Raw genomic sequence first — 23894 nt, 5'->3', positions numbered from 1 at the left:
AATGCGGCCGCCGTGGCCGGGATTCGATCCCGCGACCTCGTGCTCAGCAGCCTAAAGGAAGAAGCGTGCGCCTGTTTACAGATGGCCTTTATAATGGCTGGGCCAACAAGCCCGCGATAGAGCAGCGATAAAAAACTACCCTCTTCCTCGTCGTCTCTCAGGCCACCATCATAGTCCTCTTCTTCACACATTACCGACTGTGACAATATTTAAGTTGCAGTGTTTGCACCTATAAATCAAACAAAAAAACTGTTGCAGAAACCATCGAAAATGACTGTCGAAGTACACGCGAAGACCTTATGCAGACCGCAAATCAAATAACGCACACAATACCTCCGAAGTACACTGCTGACGTCGATAACGCTGTTTGATGATGACGGCAAAAATTATTGTCGGCATGTTTTCGTAGACGGCATGATAGCGTGACAGTGACGATGGCGGCGCCGCGACGACGACGGTGGCATGACGACAGCATGACGACGATGGCATGACAGCGGCTGCGCACCTGCGCTTTCTTCTTCACTCGTTTACTCTACGGAGGCTACGTACACCTCCGGCCATTTGCTTTAAAATCATGCAGATCCCATGCACTGTGGGTTTCTCTGTCCAAGCGACGCTTCGGTGATCCCGCAAGACGAAACGGCGCATCTCGACAAGGCAGGCACAGCGGACTTCGGTGGGGGGCATCGATGTCCTCCTCGCCCGCCGGCGGAGCGAGGAGGAGGTGCGCATTGAGGCACTCTAGACTTCGGCCACGAACGCGCCCCGAACCTTCAGGCGGCGGGGAAATAAAGTACGTACCTCGATAGCAGTGGCGTAGCAACAGGGGGGGCCGGGGGGCCGTGGGCCCCGGGTGCATGGGGGCTAGTGGGGGGGGGGTGTCATATACGTGTGAAGACACCCCTCTTTCCGCCGGCTACACCAGTGGAGGGGGGGGGAGGGGTGACAAAGAAGACGTATGAGCCCCGGGTGCCAGACGACCTAGCTACGCCACTGCTCGATAGTATCGCGTCTCTTCTATCGAGACACCCTATGGATGATGATGCTTTCTATTGACACCCCATTTAAAACTGGGCGGCCACAAACAGTCACCTAGCCTACTTGAGCTATACAGACTTTACTACATCTATTGCCCATCTCTCCTTGATATATATCTTCATTAAAACTTGTACCTCTACAACTTGTACCTCTACAGCTACCTGTGCCTGTAACGACCCCGGCTTCGTTGATCTCTTCCCTGCATTTTTTTTTTCTTTTGACCAGAACTCAGACCGACTCCTGCTTATCTCGACCGCTGCCCAGTTCAACGCTCCCATCAGCTTTTGAATCCCAGCGCTTCTGGAAGGTGGACGTTCCTTACAGTCCTTGCGGGGTGAATACATTGGCATTTCATTACAGTACCGCCGAGTCGTCTCCAGGCTTTTGCCCCAGCAAACACATGCGTCATTCTGTTGCGACAATTGGCTCCTGTGTGTTTTTGTCCTCAGTTCTCATACAGCAAGGCCTTGCGCTTTGTGTTACCGTGCAGATTTTCTCTCCTGATCCCTTGCTTATTGTATTTGCGAACCTCCATGGACGTTTTTGTTTCCATCCTTTGCACACAATTTACCCTCTCTGTTTCTCTCACTTTCTTTTTAATGACCTCAGGTTGTCTAGTTTCATTACCTTGTACTTGGTTGCCTACTTTCTTGACATTTTCTTCCATTCTCGTGTCCACGCTTCTGCGGTACTCAGAAGGTATTTGCGATATTCGTGAGCTATTCGCACATTCTAGCTGTCCATTTCTTCATTCCTTGTTGCTAAGTCTGTCCTCAAGACTAATTTTGCTCTGTATACTCAAGTCGACTTCAGGCCCCATCCATGTCACCATGCGCTACTTCATTTGTGGTTTTACCGAGGCCCACCGATATTTGGTTAACTTCAGAATGGCATTTGCAAACATTTGCGCTGAGATTATTATTATTGCTGCCCAAGTTCCTCGCACCACGTCGTATTTATTGTAGCCCCGAAGTTATCCATGTTTCATTATAGACTGTTTCGCTCGTGCAATAACAGCAGCGAGAGTGCGGCCCCAAGAAACTTTCGTTCACCGGCCTTATCAGCCCACTACGCCGGAACACAAAGCGCCTTATTAAGTTGTTTGACTGGGCGGAAAGTATGCTTAAGCTTTGATATAAAGGACATGCGCGTTATGCCTCAAGATTAATATATAAAATTTTTCGTATAATTTGCGGCAACACTGACTTGTAAAATTGTCCTTATGTACAGAGGAAACGATCTCTCATACGCATACGATAGCATACGATCTCTCCAATGCTATTCACAGCGTGTTTACAGGAGGTATTCAGAGACGTGTATTGGGAAGAATTGGGGATAAGAGTTAATGGAGACTACCTTAGTAACTTGCGATTCGCTGATGATATTGCCTTGCTTAGTAACTCAGGGGACCAACTGCAATGCATGCTCACTGACCTGGAGAGGCAAAGCCGAAGGGTGGGTCTAAAAATTAATCTGCAGAAAACTAAAGTAATGTTTAACAGTCTCGGAAGAGAACAGCAGTTTACGATAGGTAGCGAGGCACTGGAAGTGGTAAGGGAATACATCTATATAGGACAGGTAGTGACTGCGGATGCGGATCGTGAGATTGAAATAATCAGAAGAATAAGAATGGGCTGCGGTGCGTTTGGCAGGCATTCTCAGATCATGAACAGCAGGTTGCCATTATCCCTCAAGAGAAAAGTATATAACAGCTGTGTCTTACCAGTATTCACGTACGGGGCAGAAACCTGGAGGCTTACGAAAAGGGTTCTACTTAAATTGAGGATGACGCAACGAGCTATGGAAAGAAAAATGATGGGTGTAACATTAAGGGATAAGAAAAGAGCAGATTGGGTGAGGGAACAAACGCGAGTTAATGATATCTTAGTTGAAATCAAGAAAAAGAAATGGGGGGCATGGGCAGGACATGTAATGAGGAGGGAAGATAACCGATGGTCGTTAAGGGTTACGGACTGGATTCCAAGGGAAGGGAAGCGTAGCAGAGGGCGGCAGAAAGTTAGGTGGTCGGATGAGATTAAGAAGTTTGCAGGGACAACATGGCCACAATTAGTACATTACCGGGGTAGTTGGAGAAGTATGGGAGAGGCCTTTGCCCTGCAGTGGGCGTAACCAGGCTGATGATGATGATGATGATGACAGAGGAAAAGTGTTGAAAATCTGCGGGCTTAGATTTTAAAGCACTCCTGCTACTCGGTATCGCCGCCGTTGCCTTTCTTACTCGCTAGATTTAGCGGGCTCACTACAAAATTACGTAAAGTCACATCATCATTGTACATAACCATTGTGTACGCTGTATATATTGAACATATTTTTTTTATAATGAGACAATTTATGTGTAACTGGGCGTTTCCACGGGTCTCTGTGGTTATATGTTAGTGAGTGCGGACTTGGACAATTCTTTCAAAACGTGTCATGTATACAATGCTTCGTACTTTGCATACGTTCGTCCTGGTGGAATTGGGCTGGGCCGTCATTGTGACTCAGTGTTCGTATCATATTTTGTTGAAATAATCTTTTTCTAAAACGTCAGTGAGCAAAACCGGAAGCCATCCAGGTAAGCGGGGCGTGGCACTTGCGGAGACGCCGGACGTTCGCGCGCATGCGTGAGTAAGAGCGGGTGCGAGAGAGGAAGTGCGGGGAGTTCTGCTCCTTGAATATATTACTCTGCTTGGCACTACGGAGGAGTTTCTTAGCGCGTGTTGTACGCGTTTGTCCCTAGGCGTGCCGGCAGAAGTCCTGGGGCGCGGTAGCGCAGAACTTAGCGTCGCAAGTTGGCGGCTGGACGTATATTATATATATTCAAACGTGTTTTTTTTTACTAATTGAAACACCGTGTCATTATTTCGTATTATTGGCGGCGCCTCCAGGTCACCAAAGCGGCAACGGGGACACCAAAGCTAGAACCCGGACTGATCCGTGGGTTGGGGCTGCTTCCAGCTTTGATCCCTCCGCTACCCCTTGGGTGCCCCGGAGATCCTGCGCCGCCTGCTTTATTACAACCTCAGGCGCTCTCCTGAGGCCTCCGTTTGCCGGTTACATGTGCCCTCCTGAAGCAGTGCTTGTAAAGAATTCAATCTATCGTCGTGACTAAGAAAGCGATCCGCGACTTATAAAACACCAGTCAGAACCTGCCCCTTCAGACACAGCGATCACCAAATGGGGCGTCCGTGCCCACTGTTTCACCGCGCGGGCAACCAGCGGCGGGACAAACTCGACCGCACTCCGCAATGCCGGCATGTCTAGGGAACAAACGCATACAACATGCGCTAAGAAACCGCCTCCGTAGTGCCTAGGCAGAATCACATATTCAAGGAGCAAAGGCCCCCAGATTTTCTCTCTCGCACCCGCTCTTACTCGCGCCTGCGCAGAAACGTCGAGCGTCGTGAGGAACGCTACGCCCCACTGTACCTACTAGCAATTGTAAACGTGCATCCAGGGCCTACGCGTATGCATTACGCTTCTCCTTCATTCTCAGACTATATTTATGTTTGTTTGAGTATATAGGTATTTCCTTCGTTTATGTATACACCTAGGCATGCATATTATATATTGCTTGTCTGTCGTTATGACTTGCTGTTGAATTGATACGACGTCATTATTAATATTTTCATTAAAGATCATAATTCCTCATTGTCACACGTATTAGTAAATCTGTAAATGCCCTGCATTGTCCACTAGTAGCACGTCCGCATACATCAGCTCCGGGCTCTCTGTTGCACCTTCTGCCCGTAAGGGTGGAAGATAAATCAAAGCCTATAGTTCACTATTTTCCAGTCGTCCTTCTATTTACTTAACATAGAGTTAACAACAATGAAGACAGAGGGCATCCTTACTTCAGCCCTCGGTGAATTTCCACTAATTCTGTGCATATCCGGCCTTCCCAGGCGATTTGTACTTGGCTCCACAATATTGTCATCTATTCCCCCTGCACGGAGAAACGCGACACACTCTGTGACAACTGCGAACTGCGACACAGTCGCGACACAGAAACGCGACAACTTGCCATAGCATCTAAACCATGGCCGCTGTGTGTGTTGCTTCAGAGGCCATAAACTCTTGCCCGGTAGCACATGCGTCTCAAAGTGCTAGTTGACGCCCGGCGACGAACGCGCCCTATAGTGGCGCGAAAGCATGTGCCCTGGGGCCGAATCATATAACGGTTCGGTTGGGGAACCGTTCCTTTGGCCTCACCTGATTGGCCAAAATTTTGATTACGTCACAGGTCGTCAGAGGCAGCGGGGCAGTATCGCAATTTTCGAATACGTCACGCATCTGTCAATCATCTTCAAAGCGAACCGGTCGTAGGAACCGGAGATGGGGTAGTCCGCTTTGGGTTCCGTTGCTGTGGCTTGGCTGTTGGCTTGTGACCCTGGCCGCGCGCGCCGGTCGCGCGTCCCCGGAGACGTGCGGGCGTCGCGCGCGCGTGCGTTGGTTGCTTCGGAGGCTATTGCTTGCCTTCGTCGTCTGCTTGGCGTTGCTCTTTCGGTGTCGACCACGGCTGGAAATGCGATACGCTTTCGAAGAAGTGACGGATAATGAGTTGCACCGCCCTTTCTGGCTTTCTAAGTAGACCTTTTGCAGGCTACGCTATCAAATGGAGGAGGCTCGGGTGCAAGCGTACGAGTGGCCATTCCACGCAGAGGAAGGGATATTGCGCGCTGCGGTTCATCGGCACCGGCCTGCAGCTCCCAGAGCTCAGTCGGACGCGAAGCATTAATCGGAATTGCCTAGATCTCTGCTACCGGCATTGTCCACAAAGTTGCTCTCGCAATTACTGTATTGGCCGGTTGAAGGGCTGGGTCAGCTTTGCCGTGACTTCAGCTTCAAAGTCAATGCCAAGGAGATATTTGCATGGTGAGATCGAATTCCCAGTGCTATCGCCAGTGCAAATAGCTCGCAGATCGCCGTTCAGCATTCAGAAGGGTTCAACCTAGGCTGGTTCAGCGCTTCCTTCGTTCGGCTGATAAAACTATACAGTCAGGACGGGAAGGTATTGTGGAGCTCTCTTATTTGGCTGCCCTTTTTTCTCTAGTTCGGGAGTGCCATACTTTGTTTCTCAATTTCACGGCACAGCGCGCACCGTCAGCACCACACTCTTCGATTTGACTTCGCGCAGGCAACGCAGGGCCTGTATACCGTAATGTTCGATTCAAGTTCCACTGCTTCTATCACGCGACGCACCGTGGGGCAGATCGCAGGGATAGCGGCAGCGCGGCGGCGAGCGAGTCATGTCCGAGCCGATGACGAAGGGCGAGAAAAGAAGGAAAATTGATAAAGTCGGCTAGTAAAGGTGTCCCTAAGAACCAGTTCACGGTTTTGTCGTGTTAGCTACTTGAGAAGTGCTGGTAGTGCGTTCCTGTTGCGTGCATCGTGCGAGCTCCTGGTAGCAGACGACATAGCCCTGCGCTCTGCCAACTCCGTGGCCAACTCATTTACGCTTACGATACCGCCTGTGGGCTGAGAATGAAAAAGAATGACATTAATAAATTACTTCTGCATTGCGTAAACGCCCGACACCACAAGTTTATACTTCAAAACTTGGCGTATAATATTTAATTTATATTTTACATTCATTTCGCTAGCAGAAGCATTCTGCGATTCCTCGATTAGCTCGTCATATAACGACGTACACTTCAGAGGTGGCACCCTCTCATCTATTGGTCGCGTACTCCCATTCTTCCACCGGCGGCTTGGGCAATGCCTCCTTTACTAGATGCCTGCCGCGTGAGCCGAGAAGCTGGTTCCTGCCCCTTTCCTCTTTACTCTTCCCCACCCGGGTTAACCCGGGTCGGCTGCGAGCGCTAGCTGCGGTGGCCGCTGCAAACCTAAATCACGTAGCCATGCCTCCGAGATTTTAGCGGCGTCTGATGCGATCCCGGAGGCACAGGACCCACAGTCTCTGGTCAAGCCATTGGTCGAGCGCGCGCCAGCCTAGTAATCGTCACTTCCTCCGCAACAGAAAGTGGGTCGGCTGCGAGCGTCGTCTCTCCGCGACTACCCTGAACTACGGGAACCTCCGCTCCAATAGGAAGACTAGCGACGCGGCAGGCATCTAGTAAAGGAGGCATTGGCTTGGGAGTGGCACATCTAATGACGTAAGCGGCGAAGCATTTCCGAACCGTTATAAGATTCGGCCCCTGAGCGGGAAAATTCCGGCTGGCGACCACGAAGAAGGGCGAAAGAGCCAAGGAAAGCTATTCGCTTTAAAAGAAGCAACCGCGTGCATCAAAATTGCGCACTACAGCGTGCACGATCAAGAACATCCTCTTCTTCATGAATATTGCCACGCATCTAGATCTATTGCCACGGGGATAGAAAGTGATCGATCGTAGCGAAGAACGAGTAAACGAAATAATAGTACTTTTATTCAAATGAAACTTCATCCGCGTTACTGCTCGTCTCACCACCTTTTCTTTTAATGGTTGTATCATTTCAGTTATCCTTACAAGCACCGGTTCTTATGCCTGGGAGAGCGGAGCCTTTTAGAACGTCAAACAAACGTTGTTGCAAGTTCGAGCTTGGCGCCTCAGAGCTGTAGCTGCTAACTTTGGCTAGCCGTCCGACCGAAGCGAGCGAGGGCACTGGAAGGAACTATCATCATCAACGTGTGGGATTTTCGTACTTTTGTGATTGTTCTTCGTTTCCAGATGGTGGCGGCAGTGGCGATTTATGGTGATTTTCTCCGCGTTGTGCACGGTAATCCGCTATGCCAAAAGAGTACAGTTGGTTCTTTATTCTATGAGAGTACACTCTATCGTGTTCTGACGAATTACACGCTAACATGCTTTGTTCATGAAGGCATTGCAGTATATATTTAGACCACGGCGATCGACAAAAACTGCGAAAATACTTGGCGTCTTGATATTTGTCGGAGTGCTTATTTTTCTAGTTCAGCTGTCTTTTCCGGGATGCGCAAACTCCGATATAGAAGCTTTCTTGGACAATATCGTAAGTACACAATGTGACATACTTTTAAACGTAAGCCAACTTATTGCTTTTTCTTTTCCAGTGCGATGCTTACAGAAAAGGGAAAATAACCGGCAACCTTTGCGCCCAGTTCTGTTCGGGAGAGATATCGAAGATCCAGTGTCAGACTCGGCACATCGGCAAAGACATTGTCTTCACTGCACTATGGAACTTCGAGCCTATTGTTGTAAAAGCGAAGAAACGGCTGATTACAGCTTTGGAACCTGTCTACTGGAAGGATGGAAGCAGGAACAGTCACTATCCAGACAATGACACTTTCATCCGTATGGTAAACGCGCAAATCAACTATATTTTTAGGCGCAACTTCACGTGGGTCGAGTCATTCTACGGCAAACAATTTAGCATTGCTGAAATGAACAGTGTGTACGCGCTGCTCCAGCAAACAGAATACCTGTTTAATTTGGCGCTTCAGGGCCTTGGTGTGGTCCCAAAAATATTTGGAACATGTGGTCATGCGTATGCTGTGGAGTTCTTGTCATCGTTGGAAACGCGTTTGTCACCGGAGCGTAGTGATATCTCTGGTTTCGGCTTTAAGGATCGTGCCATGATAGCGCTACGTATATTGAAGACCGTGGATGTGCTGGAGAACGCGATGGGAGAAGAAATTCATCAGTGCGATATGAAGTCCAGCCATTTTGGTGTCGACGCGAAAGGTCTCGTTAAGATGCTCGACTTAGATGCTTTCGGACTGCATTCGACCGTGCAAGCAAACATTGCCAGTTCAGGACACTGTGAAGTTGACAGAGACTGTGATTTCTTCGATTGTGCTGGTCGCTGTAATGCACAGGGCCAGTGTGACCCTGCTGTGCTCAATAACAACCTGCAGGTGAATATGTATTTAATATCATGTATTTATTTATTTATTGAGATTTGTTAGTTGACACCGCACGAAAACATGGCACTGCTATAGTTGAGTGGTGGATGGCTTATTGTGCAAGGCATGCATGTGGCTGTTTGTGTCATGTTAACACTTAATTATAGATGAATCAATTGGCTTTGGTTAAGGACACAATGCCATAACTTGCCTGCGCCCGTACACCATATAGATTTTATGATTTGAAGGCAAAAAATGTTGTAAATTCATGCTTGGTATATTTTCAATCAATTGTATGGTCTGCCTGCATTTTTTTTTTTTTTGTGGCCTCTTGCATATATGTGGTTTTTTACCATGTATTCAATTCTTCTTTGCAGCGAATTTGCAAGAACATCTTTTTGGGAAATCTCTTCGGTCGGTATACAGGCCTCCTTAGAAGCCCACCCTCAGGCATTGCTGCAGAACTATATGCGTTGTTAAATGAATGTGGTGGAACTTCTAGAACACCGCTGCCAAGAAACCGTAGTAGAGTGATCAAAGAAAAATTTGTGGAGCTACTACATTCTGTTTTGGTGCTCTGAGTGCTTCATAAGGTGTGAATTGCTCAAGTTGGCTTAACACAGAATGAAGCAGTGTGGTCAACTCGGTGAACTTCATTTTATTGTGAAGGTTTACTTAGCCGTACTTTATAATGATTGCAGACGGGCATGACGTCTCAGAACCATTACTTGGCTATGAGGGACACCATAGTGAGCAGCTGCGGAATAATTTTGCCCTCCTGGCACTCTTTATTCTGCACCCAACACTTCGTTTACAAATGTTTTCACATTGCACACCCATCAAGATTCAGCGAAGGATCGAACCTCCAACGTTGTGCTCAGCAGCTGAATGCCATAGTCACTTTGCTGCTGTGGCAAGTGCTCAGTAATGCTGAATTTGTGGAATCCATTTTTAAAAACTCTCTCTCTTCCTCCCTTCATGTGGTATTTTCACTGTGGCCTGCTCCAGGTAAAAAAAGACCATTTTTATTTGTTGTGCTAATTGCTTTCACAACTGTAATGCATGTGCATCTTAACATATGGGTTCCATGGAAGTGTTGCTAATGGCAGGAAAGAGGCATGGCAACCAGTTAAAGTGGATGCATTGATAGACAAAAATTTGCATTGTTTACTAAATTGCTGTTCACCGAGTTGTTTTGTGTCCTGGTGCATGTACTTTCCTATAGAATTATACTGCAATGACGTAGATCTCCTTGAATCAAAGATTTTTGTTGTTTTAACAGTGCTGAAGAACCTTGTCAACTCAGCTACCTGTAACCAATTTGTAGCCTGTTATGTAATGTCTTGTTTTGACTTGTTTTCTGAACAACCTTTACTCGTGGATATTGCATTTGTGGTCAAATACTTCATTTTGTGAGAAAATGGGCTGTTAGAGCTTACTAGTCAGCAAGTTGTCTTAGTTTCGTTACTGCCTACTCATTTTTGGTTGAACAAATGTTGACGATGGGCTTTTTCTTTTATCACTCTGTAATGAAGTCATAGCAAAAGTACAATATCATGAAAGCTTGGTCACATTCCATCGAGGTCCGTGTTAATAAAACTTTTTTACTACCGAGTAGTCTGTGCTTCGGGGATTTAGGAAACCACTGTGCACTTCCATCAGTGGTGTATGTTGATAATTTAGCAAACATATGTGAGGGCGCAACGTTACATAGAATGTGAAAAACGAAAATCTGAAAAAAATTTCTTGAGCCCAACAGTATTACGTGCAACTCTACAGAAGAGCAGTTGCGAAGCCTGTCGTAAGGTTTGTACTAAATTTACCATCTATCCGCCAAGCAAGCATCGTTTGATGAAATACACTTCATTGTAAAAACTGCAAAGCACGCCGAATTCACACTGAAAGTTTCGGTTCTACCTGCAGAGGCGGGGTGGGGGGGGGGGGGGGCGATGCAGAGAAAAGTGCCTGTGTATATTGAGATAAGTCAGTGGTAAAGTTAAGCCTCCATCGTAGTAGCGAGTGATAATAGTTGATGCTTTAACACAGGAGGCTATCAATCTTAAGTAGCGATTCGTACAAGATCGGATGTTTACGAAACTGCCCGCGGAAGGTGATATTCCGTACGGTTAGACATGGCGTTGTGCCATGCTGTACCTGTACTGCCCGAAAGTCTCTTTGCCGGCTCAACGAAAAGTGTGCCGCGTTGTGCGGTTGTGCTGAGTATTTTATGCACTCGTTCATTTCATAGATGCTAGAGCGCACTTTATACATGTAGTGTGACACGCAGCGACGATAATTGAGGAACCTTGCGATATGTATTTTCCTGCGATGACGAGAATAATAGGAAACGTCCCAGCTGCCGTACTGCAGTGCGTGCGATTGCCCCGGCGGTTACTTCATAGTTTCCCACCACCTTTCGAGTCCATATTTAATAAGGCTGCCTGTTATCAAGATAGATTAGCACTAGTGGATGTCGAAGGGACGTATACTTATTCAAACCTTTTGGCTAGTAGTAGTACTCTGCAGGCGCACTTTGACGACGTCCTAAAAGGCTCCGCGAAAGAGCGGATATCATTTCTGTGCCCCAATGCAGTGTCTTACGTTATTGCTCAGTGGGCATGCTGGCTAGGGGGTCATGTCGCCGTACCGCTTTACTGGAATCATCCGCGTTCGGTTCTAGAATATTACATAAAAGATTCTCAAAGCGCGCTCCTCGTGAGCACAAAAGCATATGCCGACCGTTTGCAGCCCATAGCAAAAGAATTAGATTTACCCTTGGTAGTCCTTGACGAAGAGCTGAACAAGGGAACGTACACAGCATCGAAACAGGTAGGTATGGTTTAGACCTTTGTGTTGCGCTGCTACCTAAATCTATTTGCAGAAAACAGAGGAGTGGAAGCGACTAAAGCACAAGGATGCCCAAATACTGTACACAAGTGGCACTACAGGACCACCCAAGGGTGTCGTCACAACCCACAACAACCTGTTTGTTCAAGCTTCGGCCATAATCAGTGCATGGGAATTCAGCTCGTCGGACGCTGTACTCCACACATTGCCCCTGCATCACACACATGGCATAGTGAATGCTCTGGTGGCTCCCCTGTATGCTGGAAGCACTTGTGTTATGCTGCCGAAGTTTGAAGCAGCTGAAGTAAGTTGACACTTGTTAGTTCTGAAAGTTCGTACCGTCAACTAGTAACATGTATATGGTATTAAAAAAAAAAAGGAATTTGAGCACATGAATGACTTTCGACTTTAGGAAGACGTAACAGTACTGTTTTGGCACCATTGCTATTGATCAGTGTGTATCGCGCTATAAAACACGAGCCACCAAGCTCAAATTTCAGAAATCCCAGGGCTTCTTGGCATCGCAGCGGTCAGTTATGCATTTCTTTAAAATTACGTTGTTTACACTGCACCCTTGTGTGGGCTGAGCGTGCTGCAGTGTGAACTCGGAGAAGGCCTCACTACAGGTGCACCAATGAACACATGCCGCTGCTCTGGTATAAAGCTTGCCTCGTGGAGCATTGTCAACATGAGACGGAACAGCACAGAGAAGGGGGACAGATGCAGTGGTGTGCACCATTGTGTCTCACGTTCCGTCTGTGCTATCCATTTATATATATATATATAGAGAGAGAGGGGGGGGGGTATTTTACAGAATGAGCTGAGCTGTTCAGTACGTATTCTGCTAATGGCAGATTTGGAATAAAAACATTGCAATAGTTTTATGTTATCCCGGCTGCGTTCTCCATCTTTAGTTTGTGCAGGGATGGTTTTTGGTTTTTAAAGAATCTGCACAGGGATTCAAATAAAGTTAGCAGGTTGAAACTTTCAAAATAGTAAGTGGAGCTTCTGTAGATACTGTCGAGTCCCTTAAAATGTGTTGGTGGAATCCTGGAACCTGTAATTGAAACTTGCTAGGAACTTTCTAAGCGTGGGCAAGCACACTTGTGTGGACATAGCCTTCGATAGTGCCTAGCCTTCAATAGTGCCTCAACATGTCAAGCATACTTGTAATTTACACAGGCAGGAAAATAGACATCGCAAAGCAACGCTTTGCTTAGAAAAACAAGGATTCATTGATGGTTGAGTGGCTCAGCACTGCACCATCCATCGTAGAACCACCTCAGAATTTCTAGCGGTCTTTGTGTAAATTTCTGCAGCTGTGAAGAATCTAACATCGGCTAAAGATTTCGCTTAGAAACATTTGCAGGCATTCAGGGTTTCACTCGGCTGACACTGATCCTCATGTACGCTTAAGAAGAGTATGCACAGATCCACATTTTTTTTAATAGTAAAGCATTAACTTTCTGTAATGAAATTACAATAAAAGAGAGCACAGCTCTGCTAGTAATGATTTCATTGAAAAGAAGACATTATGCATGTGTGGAACCAATAGGGATTCTGCACGGAAGTTTTATGTGCTGGTGGAAGCTTCACCTCCTCTTGTTTTTTTGTTGTTGAGGCTGCCAAAAGCACAACTTTGTGTGAGCTTAGACATTCATAGAGTGTATACAAGCTTTCGTGCATTTTTGCTTGGCCATGGGCTAGGCAAAGCCTGGCGTGCTGAATTCATGGGAACAAAATATGCATGCACATTTTCTTGACAGGTGTCTCATTTCTGTCAAAGCCTAAGAAACTGGTGTCAATGATCCTTGCGTGAGACTGAAGCAGTTGCAGCACCTTATGGTTAGCACATGGCTGTAGGTTGTAAATGCACACCTGTAGATGAAGCCAGCTGATTTGTAAAATCTGTTAAAAAAAAGGTGTCATATATGCACACTCAGTCTGGAGGAATCTGCCATTATTTGTTCAGGTGTATACATGTTACTGTTATGGAATACCAGTGATATAGCCGAGCTGAGAACAGCAGTACTGGTAACGTGGGTGAAGGAAATCAAGCATGAGAGGCCTTGTCATCACTTTTTTGAAGCTGAATGTCAGAACTCTGCCGCCTTCCCTCTCTTCTTCCTACCCTTCCTGTCGCGCCTTTTGTTGGGGATCCACCAGCTTGCCTTGCCTCCACCGTCCTGGTGCACTTTGCTAAAGAGGTTGAACTTTTGCTGCTGTCATTGCAGGATGTGGCATCAAAGCAAATATTCTGCACATTGCAAATTTGCATGTAGATCCAATGCTTGGCCAGCTCCATTGCAGCGCAAGCACTGATGTGCCACTGGCCACACAACAGCCAATGCAGCTTGCGTTTGCCTGCCCTACACAACTATGCAACTGAAGCATGGTTGCTGTAGCAACGTGGCTGCTATAGCAGCGTGACTACCAGTTCTAGCACTCCTTTTTTAAAAAGATGTCATACTTTGGCCACACTTTCTCCGAAGCAATCGGGCCGGCCTAAGGTTTCCTCCCTACATGACTTGTGGTGGTGTTTTGTGATGCTATGTTCAGCCAAAGTATGCCAAGCTGTTATTGCATGAGTGATCATGTATCACTTATCTGTTGACATCAAAGTGCTGGCACTGGCATAACCTTTATAAACACATTTTTTCTGCTTTTTGATAAAATGATTTGTGTAACGCAAGAAAGTTTGTAATGCACTGTACCATATTTGAATATAGGTCTACTTGGCCTTTCTTTTTTCCCTGGAAATGTTACCCAAAATGAGCTATTGACCTATATTCGTGACCAAAGTATGACGACCTATATTCATGAACAAAGCTAGCAAAAGTACTGAACTAGCAGAGTTCTTCCATCGCGCCTGCCATAAAGCCACTCTGGAGATTATCTGTACTGGCTTTAAGAAATGATGCATATCCAATGCACATGACGAGTCTGAGGATGATCTCGGTTGGGGTGCCGAGGACATGTGCGAGGCATCTGACTGGAACGACTTCTCTGGAAGTTCCGATGAAGATGCATCTTGTGGCATCGACAAGCAAGATTTAGTAGCTGAGCTTACGGTATATAAAGGTGTGTCATATTCAAGTTTTCCGTGCTAAAAAGATGTGGGTCGACCTATATTCAAATTATAGTTCTAAATAATACTAAATAATTCATCTAATAATTCACAGTGATAATTATAATAATTATAACTTTATTTCTTGTCGAGTTCAATATAAGGGGTCGGCATATATTCATGTACGACCTATCTTCAAGTAAATATGCTAGTTCGAATACAGCACCATAAGTAGTTGCCGCCAGCCTTCCATCCTTCTAGCTACATCTTTGGTGTACTGCAAATTTTTATATGTATACATCCGGCTAATTGGGGTCCCTGATTTGCAAGATCTAATCCATTATTGCAACTGGCACATTGGCCCTTAGTGATGTTTCACTAGTATGTCCAGGAGTGCAAGTAACTGCAGAAGAAAACAGCGCTGGGAGAGGCACCTAGGGGACTTTCAGAAGAAGAAAACAAATTGGCAGGTGCATCTATTGCTAGTGAGGGGGGGGTGGCAACCCTCGAGTGTGCAAAGTCGGGAGGGGGGGAGGTGGCAGCGAGGCGCCAGTCTGTATGTGCTAAATAGTTTCATAATTTTGTTATTCCTACCATGTCGTGATTTTAAACAAGGCACACTAGTTGCCTGACTAGCATGGCTACCAGCACATGTAAAGGTACTGTGAATGAACAAGTGCCTACAACGGAACTAAAACCTAGACAAAAATGGAACCTCCTTTATATTTTGACAATGAAAACAGAAGAAAAAAAACTAATTTACATGTGCAACCAAATTTATAATAACAGGAAATATAATTTGTTGAATGTTATTCAGCAGAAAAAGAAAAAGCCTGGACATTTGGCCATCCCCCAAATGGGTGAAGTCGGGACTCCGGACATTTACATCAAAGTTCGGACTGTACCGCTAAAGTCGGGACAGTTGGCAACCCTAGGAAAGTGCCCTCATATATGCCTCCTCTCCTTATATGCGTGGGTTAAGATATTGTGCTGAATTGTGCTGAGTATGGAGCATAAAATGTGCTTCTGACCACGACCCATATTTTGTAAAGTTCCATTTCATTTTACGTACTTCTTGCATGTTGCAATTTGTAGTTAGTTCCAGAAATGACTACATCTGAGCCATGCTTGAGCTAATGACAAGGGATGAAAAGAATAGAAAATGTATCATTAGAAAATGTAGCCCTAGAGCTACTGCTGGTCCCTGTTCTAAGACCCTTGTGGCACTCCTGGCATTTCGAACATTGTGAAGGGTGACAGTGAGCTATCTTTACTGGATGGAGCTCTGTAAATCTGGTACAGTGCAGGCCCAGCCTTAGTTGCAAGCCTGGGAATTTTCAACAAAGACTGAATGACTAGTTGCTAGTTGCCTTCCTCTGTATTTTATTATGGTGACATGTATCTTAAAAGAATGCTAAAGTCTGTTATGATGTAACATTAATGTATTTTGCAATGTCTCTGGTGGGTCGGCAGCTGGCACGGTCTGCTGCCAAGCACAAGGTTGTAATTTCGATTCCGGTCCCGGTAGTTGCATATTCACAAGCACATACTGAAATTTCAATAACTGTGAATGAGCAGTAAATGGTCAAAGTTAATCAGCAGCCCTATGAGTTTCCTTTTAGACAATGTGTAGCTTTGAAACCTTAAAGCCTGTCAGTGAAGATCATATATTGCATTCACTGCAATTTTGCTGTTTCGATCAGTAAAAAATGACTCAATATTGAAATTTGTGTGTGTGTGTGTGTGTGTGTGTGTGTGTGTGTGTGTGTGTGTGTGTGTGTGTGTGTGTGTGTGTGTGTGTGTGTGTGTGTGTGTGTGTGTGTGTGTGTGTGTGTGTGTGTGTGTGTGTGTGTGTGTGTGTGTGTGTGTTAAGGCTATTCCTTGTGAGGGCTTTATATCCTAGACATTATGTAAACTTTCCTGTGTTGGAGTCTAAAATCAATAGGTGTCAGTAAATACTTCCCCGACTTCATAAACTGACATAAAATATAGTCCTGAGGCCATATTTTGCAATGATCCATTTCATTTTCAATTTTTTTCATATTGACTGTTGCACTGAGTGGCCAATCCTGGTAACAACAATGGTACAGCATTGTCCAAGTCAATGAAGGGGGAAAAATGAAATGGATTGCATGGATTACTATAAACTGTGGCCCCATGTTATGGCATTAACTCCTCACTTGCACACTGTTGTACATTGGCTATGTTTATCTCATCTGCTGCTACTAATTTTGCATTCTTGGCCAGCAACAAAGCAACAGATAGCACAGTATGGGGCATTTGCAAAGGATAGAAAGTTGGGCGAGTTGGTGCGGTAACATGATTTTGGGTTGCAGCGCGAAGGGACATGGACACAGACTAGAAGCAGACAGGACAAGCGCTAACTCAACTAAAATTTTATTGAAACGAAGAACATATATATATATATGTGATTGCAAAAAACAGCAGCATAAGAACATGACAAAGTATAAAGGCATCAGTTAAACATATCAGGAGGTAGGGAAGTAAAAAAAAAAAGGAAACAACAAAAAGACACTATTCAGATTAACACAAGTGTTGTGAAAATACTGAAATTCGCATTCTAACAGAGACAAAGATGCATGGCTAACACAAGTCTCTCCTAACCTTTTGATGTGGAATGCCTCGATTATTTCCTGTGTGGTTTGGCATTTGTGTCTTTAAAGAATTTTTGTCTTCAAACAAAGGTTTACAACCGCAATTGAAACAATGTGACACTAGATGTGAAGCATTAGATTTGTTAAGTGAATGTTTGTGTTCTTTTAGTCTAATATCAATGCACCTGCCACTCTGTCCAATGTAAGTTTTTCCGCACATGAGTGGAATCTGATAAACTATACCAGTGTTAAAAGACATGTCTTTTGCCGCAGTTGAACACTCACAAAAGGAAGACACATAAAGACAACACGGGCGTGTGTGTTGGCATTGTGTGTGTTCAATTACGGCAAAAAACATCTTTTAGCAAGCACCAACTAGGCCAACAAGCAGTTCTGTTATACCAGTGTTACAAGGCACAAAAGGGGACCCATGTCTAAACATGTCAGGTTGTAAACCTTTGTTTGAAGACACAAAAAATTCTTTCAAGACACAAATGCCAAACCACATGGGAAATAATTGAGGCATTCTACATTAAAAGAATAGGAGAAACTTGCGTTAGCCATGCATCTTTGTCTCCGTTAGAATGCGAATTTCAGTATCTTCACAATACGTGTGTTAATCTGAAGTAGTGTCTTTGTGTTGTTTCCTTTTTTTTTTTTTTTTTTTTTACTTCCCTACCTGCTGATACGTTTAACTGATGTCTTTATACCTTGTCATGTTCTTATGCTGCTGTTTTTTGCAATCACCTATATATATGTTCTTCGTTTCAATAAAATTTTAGTTGAGAGTTAGCACTCATCCTGTCTGCTTCTAGTCTGCCCGTGTCCCTTCGCGCTGCAACCCAAGATCATGTGGCATTTGCCAAATATTGTGAGAAAGTTTTGGTTTCTTCTTATTCTCTCCATGAATAACAGGCATATAGATCTCATTTTTGTTTATTGCATTAAACAGAAATTGAATTGCACAACAGAATGCTGCCCCACTGGCTCACTCTACTAAGTACAAGTCATAGGCTTGGTTCCTTGCCACCACAACTGTAATTGGATAGTGGTCCCAGCTAACCACAGATATCTGCGTAACATTCACTTAAAATGCTAACGCCTTGTCGCAGGAATATCTGTAATGGTGATGCAAAGAACATCCATTAATGGATGTCTATGTAGGGTTTCTGACAGGTATACAAGGCACAGTCATAAGTAGCTGTTATGCATTTAAGTGAAAATGAATATAAATTGTACCGATTAATGTTGTTTTCTCGTGACTTGCAAATACAAAATCATGGGTGGAATATTAGTTGCACACTTCAGTGTAAACTGTTTCCACATATTTTATTTCTTATCGAACATCTGAGTGGACAACATCAGTGTGGACACCACAAGGATATGCATTAACATGGAGCTGAATAGCTAATAAACAGCAACATTAAAACGAGTTCTCAAGAGATACTTGTAGTCTGATTGGATCAATGCCATGCATTATATGTGTTTTTTTTACAACTGGCAAAATTCACTTGTAGAACTTCACCCCTTCTTTTTGGACTCCAGCACCAACATGTGGTCCAGCACTGGCATATACATGCTTGCAAAGGGAAGCAGAGTGTGTTGGTTCAGAAATGTGTGCATGCATGTGACTGAATTTAACTAGCCCGTGTCAGTGGAAACTGCATGAAATCTATATTTTGTGGGGTATAGATGAAAAGTAAATTGGGATGATGGTCGCATTTTTTCTGAAACTGAGTACCCACTTTTGGATGTTTGACAAATCTGTAAAACTGCTACCTTTTGTCTAATAGTAAACGCCCCTCGAATTTCCATTGGCCATCTAGTGAATATCCACGATTGCTTAGGGTTGAACGCAAGAATTTATGTGCCAAGGTTTCTTTACACATACTGTACACTAGGTTGTCAAAATTAACCTGGAGCCCTCCACTATAGTAGCATTCATAACATGGGCTGCTTTGCAATGTAGAAGCTATTTAATATTATTATGTAGACCTTGGATGTATGGTGTGAAATGAGTGTCTTTAAATGCTGGAGCTGCAGAGCAACATTCATTCTGCAGATAGCAACTGTTTTACAGGTATGGAACTATCTCATTGAACCTCCAACAAAAGGGCCTCGAATCAATGTTTATATGGCAGTCCCAACAATCTATGCAAAGCTTGTACAACATTACGACAAAATGTTTTCAAGCAGTGCTCCCTTCTCCAGAAGCAAAGAATTCATCCGTGCAGCTTGCACACAAAAAATCAGGTACAAACCATTGTTTGCTATGGCATTTATTTCATGTTAATTTATTTGCAATCCTAGCATTGAGGCTCCTCGAATACTAATTATTGGTTAAGCCTGCGCTGCTTTCTTTGTGCCTCATTTGATTTTCTATTTTCTCTTGGCTTGATATGACTGTCTTGCAAATGTAATAGTCTTGGATTTTGTCTACCTTCAGTGCCTTGGTTTAAATATGTACTCTAGTAGGAAGTTAAAAAGTCAGCCAAGCCATTTCTTTAATAGTGTAACATTTGAAAATTTTTAACTCTACGTCACATGCTTTGCAAAGCTCAAGTTCACTGAGAGACTGCCACCTGTTGTGTGCCTTGCTGCAACTAACCTGAAAAATGATTCAGCAGGCCACTCCCATTTCAACCATTTGACTGTTGTGTAGCAAGAAAGCACTTTGCATCACAGCATTAGGTTGATTTATGTATAGAAAACGCACTGGGAAGAGGCCCTAGCAGCTCCGGCATTGCACGTGCTGTTGCAAAAATTGTAAGGAATCGTTTCCCTTCGAGGCGCTGAGCATGGATTATCTTTATCTGTCAATTCAGCATCTTGGCCTAGAAGCATGAGGGGCGGGAATGCTTGCTTATTAAAGCAAGTGTGAGAATTTCACCCACTGAACTTTTTTTATGGCCTGCAGAATAGCTTACAAAAAATTTTGGATTTGGCGTGCTATATCATCACAAAATACAGGTAGGGTCCTTTGTTTTCAGCTAAACCTGATATGTTCCCATTTTTGCACCTCAAAGAAACTTTATAACAATTAGTTTAAACACGATTTTTCCCCAAAGTTATACCCTTTTGTAAAGGGTTAAGAATAAATGAAAGTGTTGCAAATGCAATGACCATTGCATGATATGAATTGTTTTGCACTGACGCCATGACTCCCTTTCCCTTTTTTGCTTTTGTATTCCATGTGCAGCATGAAATATTATTTGAAGGTCAGCACCTCATTGTTCATGTTTCTTACCTATATGTCCCATCCTTCATGCTGTTTTAAATTTGGGAATCGTATTAACATTATTAATGTATATGAATATGATATACGCTTCCTTTTCACTTAACATTCAAACAAGAACCGGCATATGTAGTGTATTCAGCACCTTCCAGCCTTAAGTGAACTCAAGCTTGTTGCCATTGTAGCAGCTTGTGTAAACGATGGTAATGTGCTAGGAAGCGAACACAGGGCTGACATTGCTTTGCATTGCAAATGGTAGTTGTGATACTGAGAGGGTGTCTTCTCACTTAGGGTACGTAGGCCCGGCAGGTCTAGGATGAACACAATTCTCAAAATGCAAATGGTAATGCACATCAACCAGAGCTTGCAAGATAAGAAAGAGCATCACACCTTTTGCAACATGTCCGCTACTATTTGTGCTTTTTATCCTATGTTAATTTGCAGAAAACAAGGTGAACAAAAGATTGCCACGCTTTGTCCATATTTGCTCTTGTTTGCGATTTCTTTAAAAAGTGCAACTAATGCCTGTCAACAATTATTTGTATAGATATGTTCATCACACTGTTTGCGAGTAGCTCTTTTTTATTATATGTTCCTGTGAGTGATCGCACTTCATTAAGTAAAACGTTTATGTCCAAAAGGAGCCTGTGTTAATCATTTTTGAAAAGTCCTCAGGAAACTCCCAAACTTTGGGCTGCCAGACAACAAGAACTGTGATTTCTCCTTTGTTTTGCTCTTTAAAAATGGCGCCATATTTTTACCTCTCCAATTAAAAAAAAACCTGCAACCTGAAAATAAAGGATCCTATACGTATTTCATTGCTTAATTTCAACCTGGCAGTGTTGGACTTGGAGATTTGTAGTGTTAATATGAAGATGGCAATTATTTTTTCAGCTCATTAGCTTTAAATAAATGTTGGCACATACTTGAGTAAAATGCTTGTAACATTTAGATGCCGTGAATTGTTATTGTTGTATCTGATAGGTTGATGGTGAGTGGGTCAGCATCACTTCCACTTCCTGTGTTTGAGCGCTGGAAAGAAATAACTGGGCATACATTACTGGAACGTTATGGAATGACAGAAATTGGAATGGCACTCACAAATCCTCTTCATGGAAGACGAAAACCTGGTAGGCACTGCACAAGATCCTTGAATATTGTTCTCCTAATATCTTTTTTTCTACATGGATTCTCTAACCCATTTTTGCAGGATGTGTAGGCAAGCCATTCCCAGGTGTCAAAGTCTGTCTTGCAAAGCCAAATGCCTATGCTGCAACAGGTTATGATGTGATTTTGACTGGCGATGAGTATGGAACCAAAGTTGTCAAAGGAAATGAAAATGAATCTGGTGACCTTCTTGTAAAAGGGCCAAACGTCTTCAAGGAATACTGGAACAAACCAAAGGCTACTAAGGAGGCCTTTACGAGTGATGGCTGGTTTAAAACGGGTACGTTTAATGCACTGTTTCTGCTATTATTTGGGAGATTTTGTCATGTATCTGTCTCTTGCAAGTGATATTCTGTTATGAGAAGACCTGCAATTGATGAAACCAGTGTTTCTGGAGCCATCCTTAAACGTGGCGAACCTTAAAATTCAGTTTCTGTCGCACCACAGTAGTATGACATCGTTGTATATTAGTTGTGCTGTGATGCTGTAAAATTTAAGAACAAATTGGTAATTCACATTTTGCTGCAGGCCAAAATAAGAAAGAACACTATCAAGGGCATCTTTTTATTATTGGAAGTACCATGTATGATGCATTTAACCTTTGCAGCTTCCTTGACCAAATATATCCATATAGTATCACTCCCTATAGAAGTAAGAATATGAAGTAGACTCCTGCTAGCAACGAACGGAGTTAAGCAAAATTTTCAGATATGAAGAACAATGTGTAAAGGGTTGGTTTCCCATAGAGACAGAAAAAAATATAATCCACTAAACACGAACGGCTGGTTCAGTTAAATCAATTCAAACTTCCACTGCCGCCCTGATGTCTGTTGTTTGGATCAGCAAGAGACCCATACTGGTAGATTTGTAGGAGGTGACTGCTTGCCATCCACATGAGAAGCGCATCGTGTTAATGTGGACATAAACAGCTACATTAGCATCGATGATAGTGTGGAAACCTGCAGGCTGATAATCATGGTGAGGGCACTGCCCAGGAGCCACAAGAACCAGCGATGTTCTCGCATGGTGCAGCTGATACTGCCCTGAATCCTTACAAGAATTTTTAGAGAGCATGAGGGCACTGAAGAGTTTTCGAGCAGGCTAGCTGAAGTGTCAGCTTTTGTGACAGCGCACAGAATTACACAGTGCAGACAAGCAACTCAATAGCTTAGCTAAGAGTGCATAAAGCAATACTTTGTATCATGTGAATCCAATAAATGGCTCTTCTTCTGGCTTTTGGTGTTAATGCTGTCTCATTTATTGTTCTGTATTATGGATGTTTGGGTGCACCAGGAATAGTATATTTTGAGTTTTCTGGATCACTTCTGTTAAAGGCCAAGTGCAACAAAACTTTGGGTTGCAGAAAAAGCCTAGTTTCAGATAGTGTAAATATAGAGCAGCCTCCATGCGAAATTGTACACTTGAAATACAAGTGGATGCATCGCAAAAGGCTTGCAAAAGTAGTATTTTTTATACCAAAACTGAAAAAAAAAAAACATGCCGGCATTACCACTCACCAGAAGTGACACGTGACTAAACACACAGCCCCTTGGCATGACCTTTGAGATTAGGTGCCCCCAGCAGCGTACTGAAACGTCTCGGAGGAGACGTGCTGGGACTTGCGTCAAGTCCGCTAACCACCAACTGCACCTGCTGTCTGCTTAGGCACTATCTAAAGGCTGCTAATAAGAAAATTAGATAATTACCAGCCCTGCAGTTTTGCCACGACTACTTTAGTAGTAGACAGTTTTAAAATAGTGTTCAGTGCCTTATGTACATTAAGCATAAGCCCTTTGCTAGACGTTATGAAGCACGTCTTTAGATATGGGACCACAAAGAGAATGTTAACAGGCAGGGCACTGTCTGGTGCCTTGTGCTGAACATGTCCAAGCCAAGACCGTCTATTAGCAACCATCCTGTCATTTCTGTGCCAGGTTATCTTGTCAGGCCTATGGACACCAGATTCTTACCTAATTTCATAAATCGAATGTGCTAGGCGCTATTAACTGGTATTTCAGGTGGGCTTAGAGGAAGCAAGAGCTTATTTAACAATTAGTTGGTGATCCTTGATAGTGAGAGCGCAGCCATCGAGGAAATCGCACT

At 44.1% G+C, this 23894-nt stretch overlaps 2 protein-coding genes across 3 annotated transcripts in view; both read left to right on the top strand.

The window, feature by feature from the left end:
* Positions 1–7680: 7680 nt before the first annotated feature.
* aln (divergent protein kinase domain 1C) lies at positions 7681–10472 on the top strand. Its single transcript, XM_075673068.1, has 3 exons — positions 7681–8007; positions 8069–8872; positions 9238–10472. Exons 1-3 carry the CDS (start codon positions 7852–7854, stop codon positions 9439–9441), a joined length of 1164 nt encoding a protein of 387 aa, XP_075529183.1. The 5' UTR covers positions 7681–7851; the 3' UTR covers positions 9442–10472.
* A 343-nt stretch (positions 10473–10815) lies between these two features.
* Positions 10816–23894, top strand: part of LOC142560734 (malonate--CoA ligase ACSF3, mitochondrial-like) — a 28650-nt gene continuing 15571 nt past the window's right edge. Inside the window, exons 1-5 of one of the 2 annotated variants that reach the window (XM_075673033.1) lie at positions 10816–11689; positions 11742–12011; positions 19452–19642; positions 21609–21754; positions 21835–22071. In XM_075673033.1, the coding sequence (XP_075529148.1) occupies positions 11174–11689; positions 11742–12011; positions 19452–19642; positions 21609–21754; positions 21835–22071 (1360 nt within the window). In that variant the 5' untranslated portion in view covers positions 10816–11173. The remainder of the gene's footprint in view (positions 11690–11741; positions 12012–19451; positions 19643–21608; positions 21755–21834; positions 22072–23894) is intronic. The other variant, XM_075673041.1, reaches the window with a different exon arrangement.

Source organism: Dermacentor variabilis, chromosome 1 (genome assembly GCF_050947875.1).
Source record: "Dermacentor variabilis isolate Ectoservices chromosome 1, ASM5094787v1, whole genome shotgun sequence".
NCBI classification, from domain to species: domain Eukaryota; kingdom Metazoa; phylum Arthropoda; class Arachnida; order Ixodida; family Ixodidae; genus Dermacentor; species Dermacentor variabilis.
The sequence above is the reverse complement of the archived record's forward strand: the minus strand, read 5'-3'. Positions and strand labels throughout refer to the sequence as shown.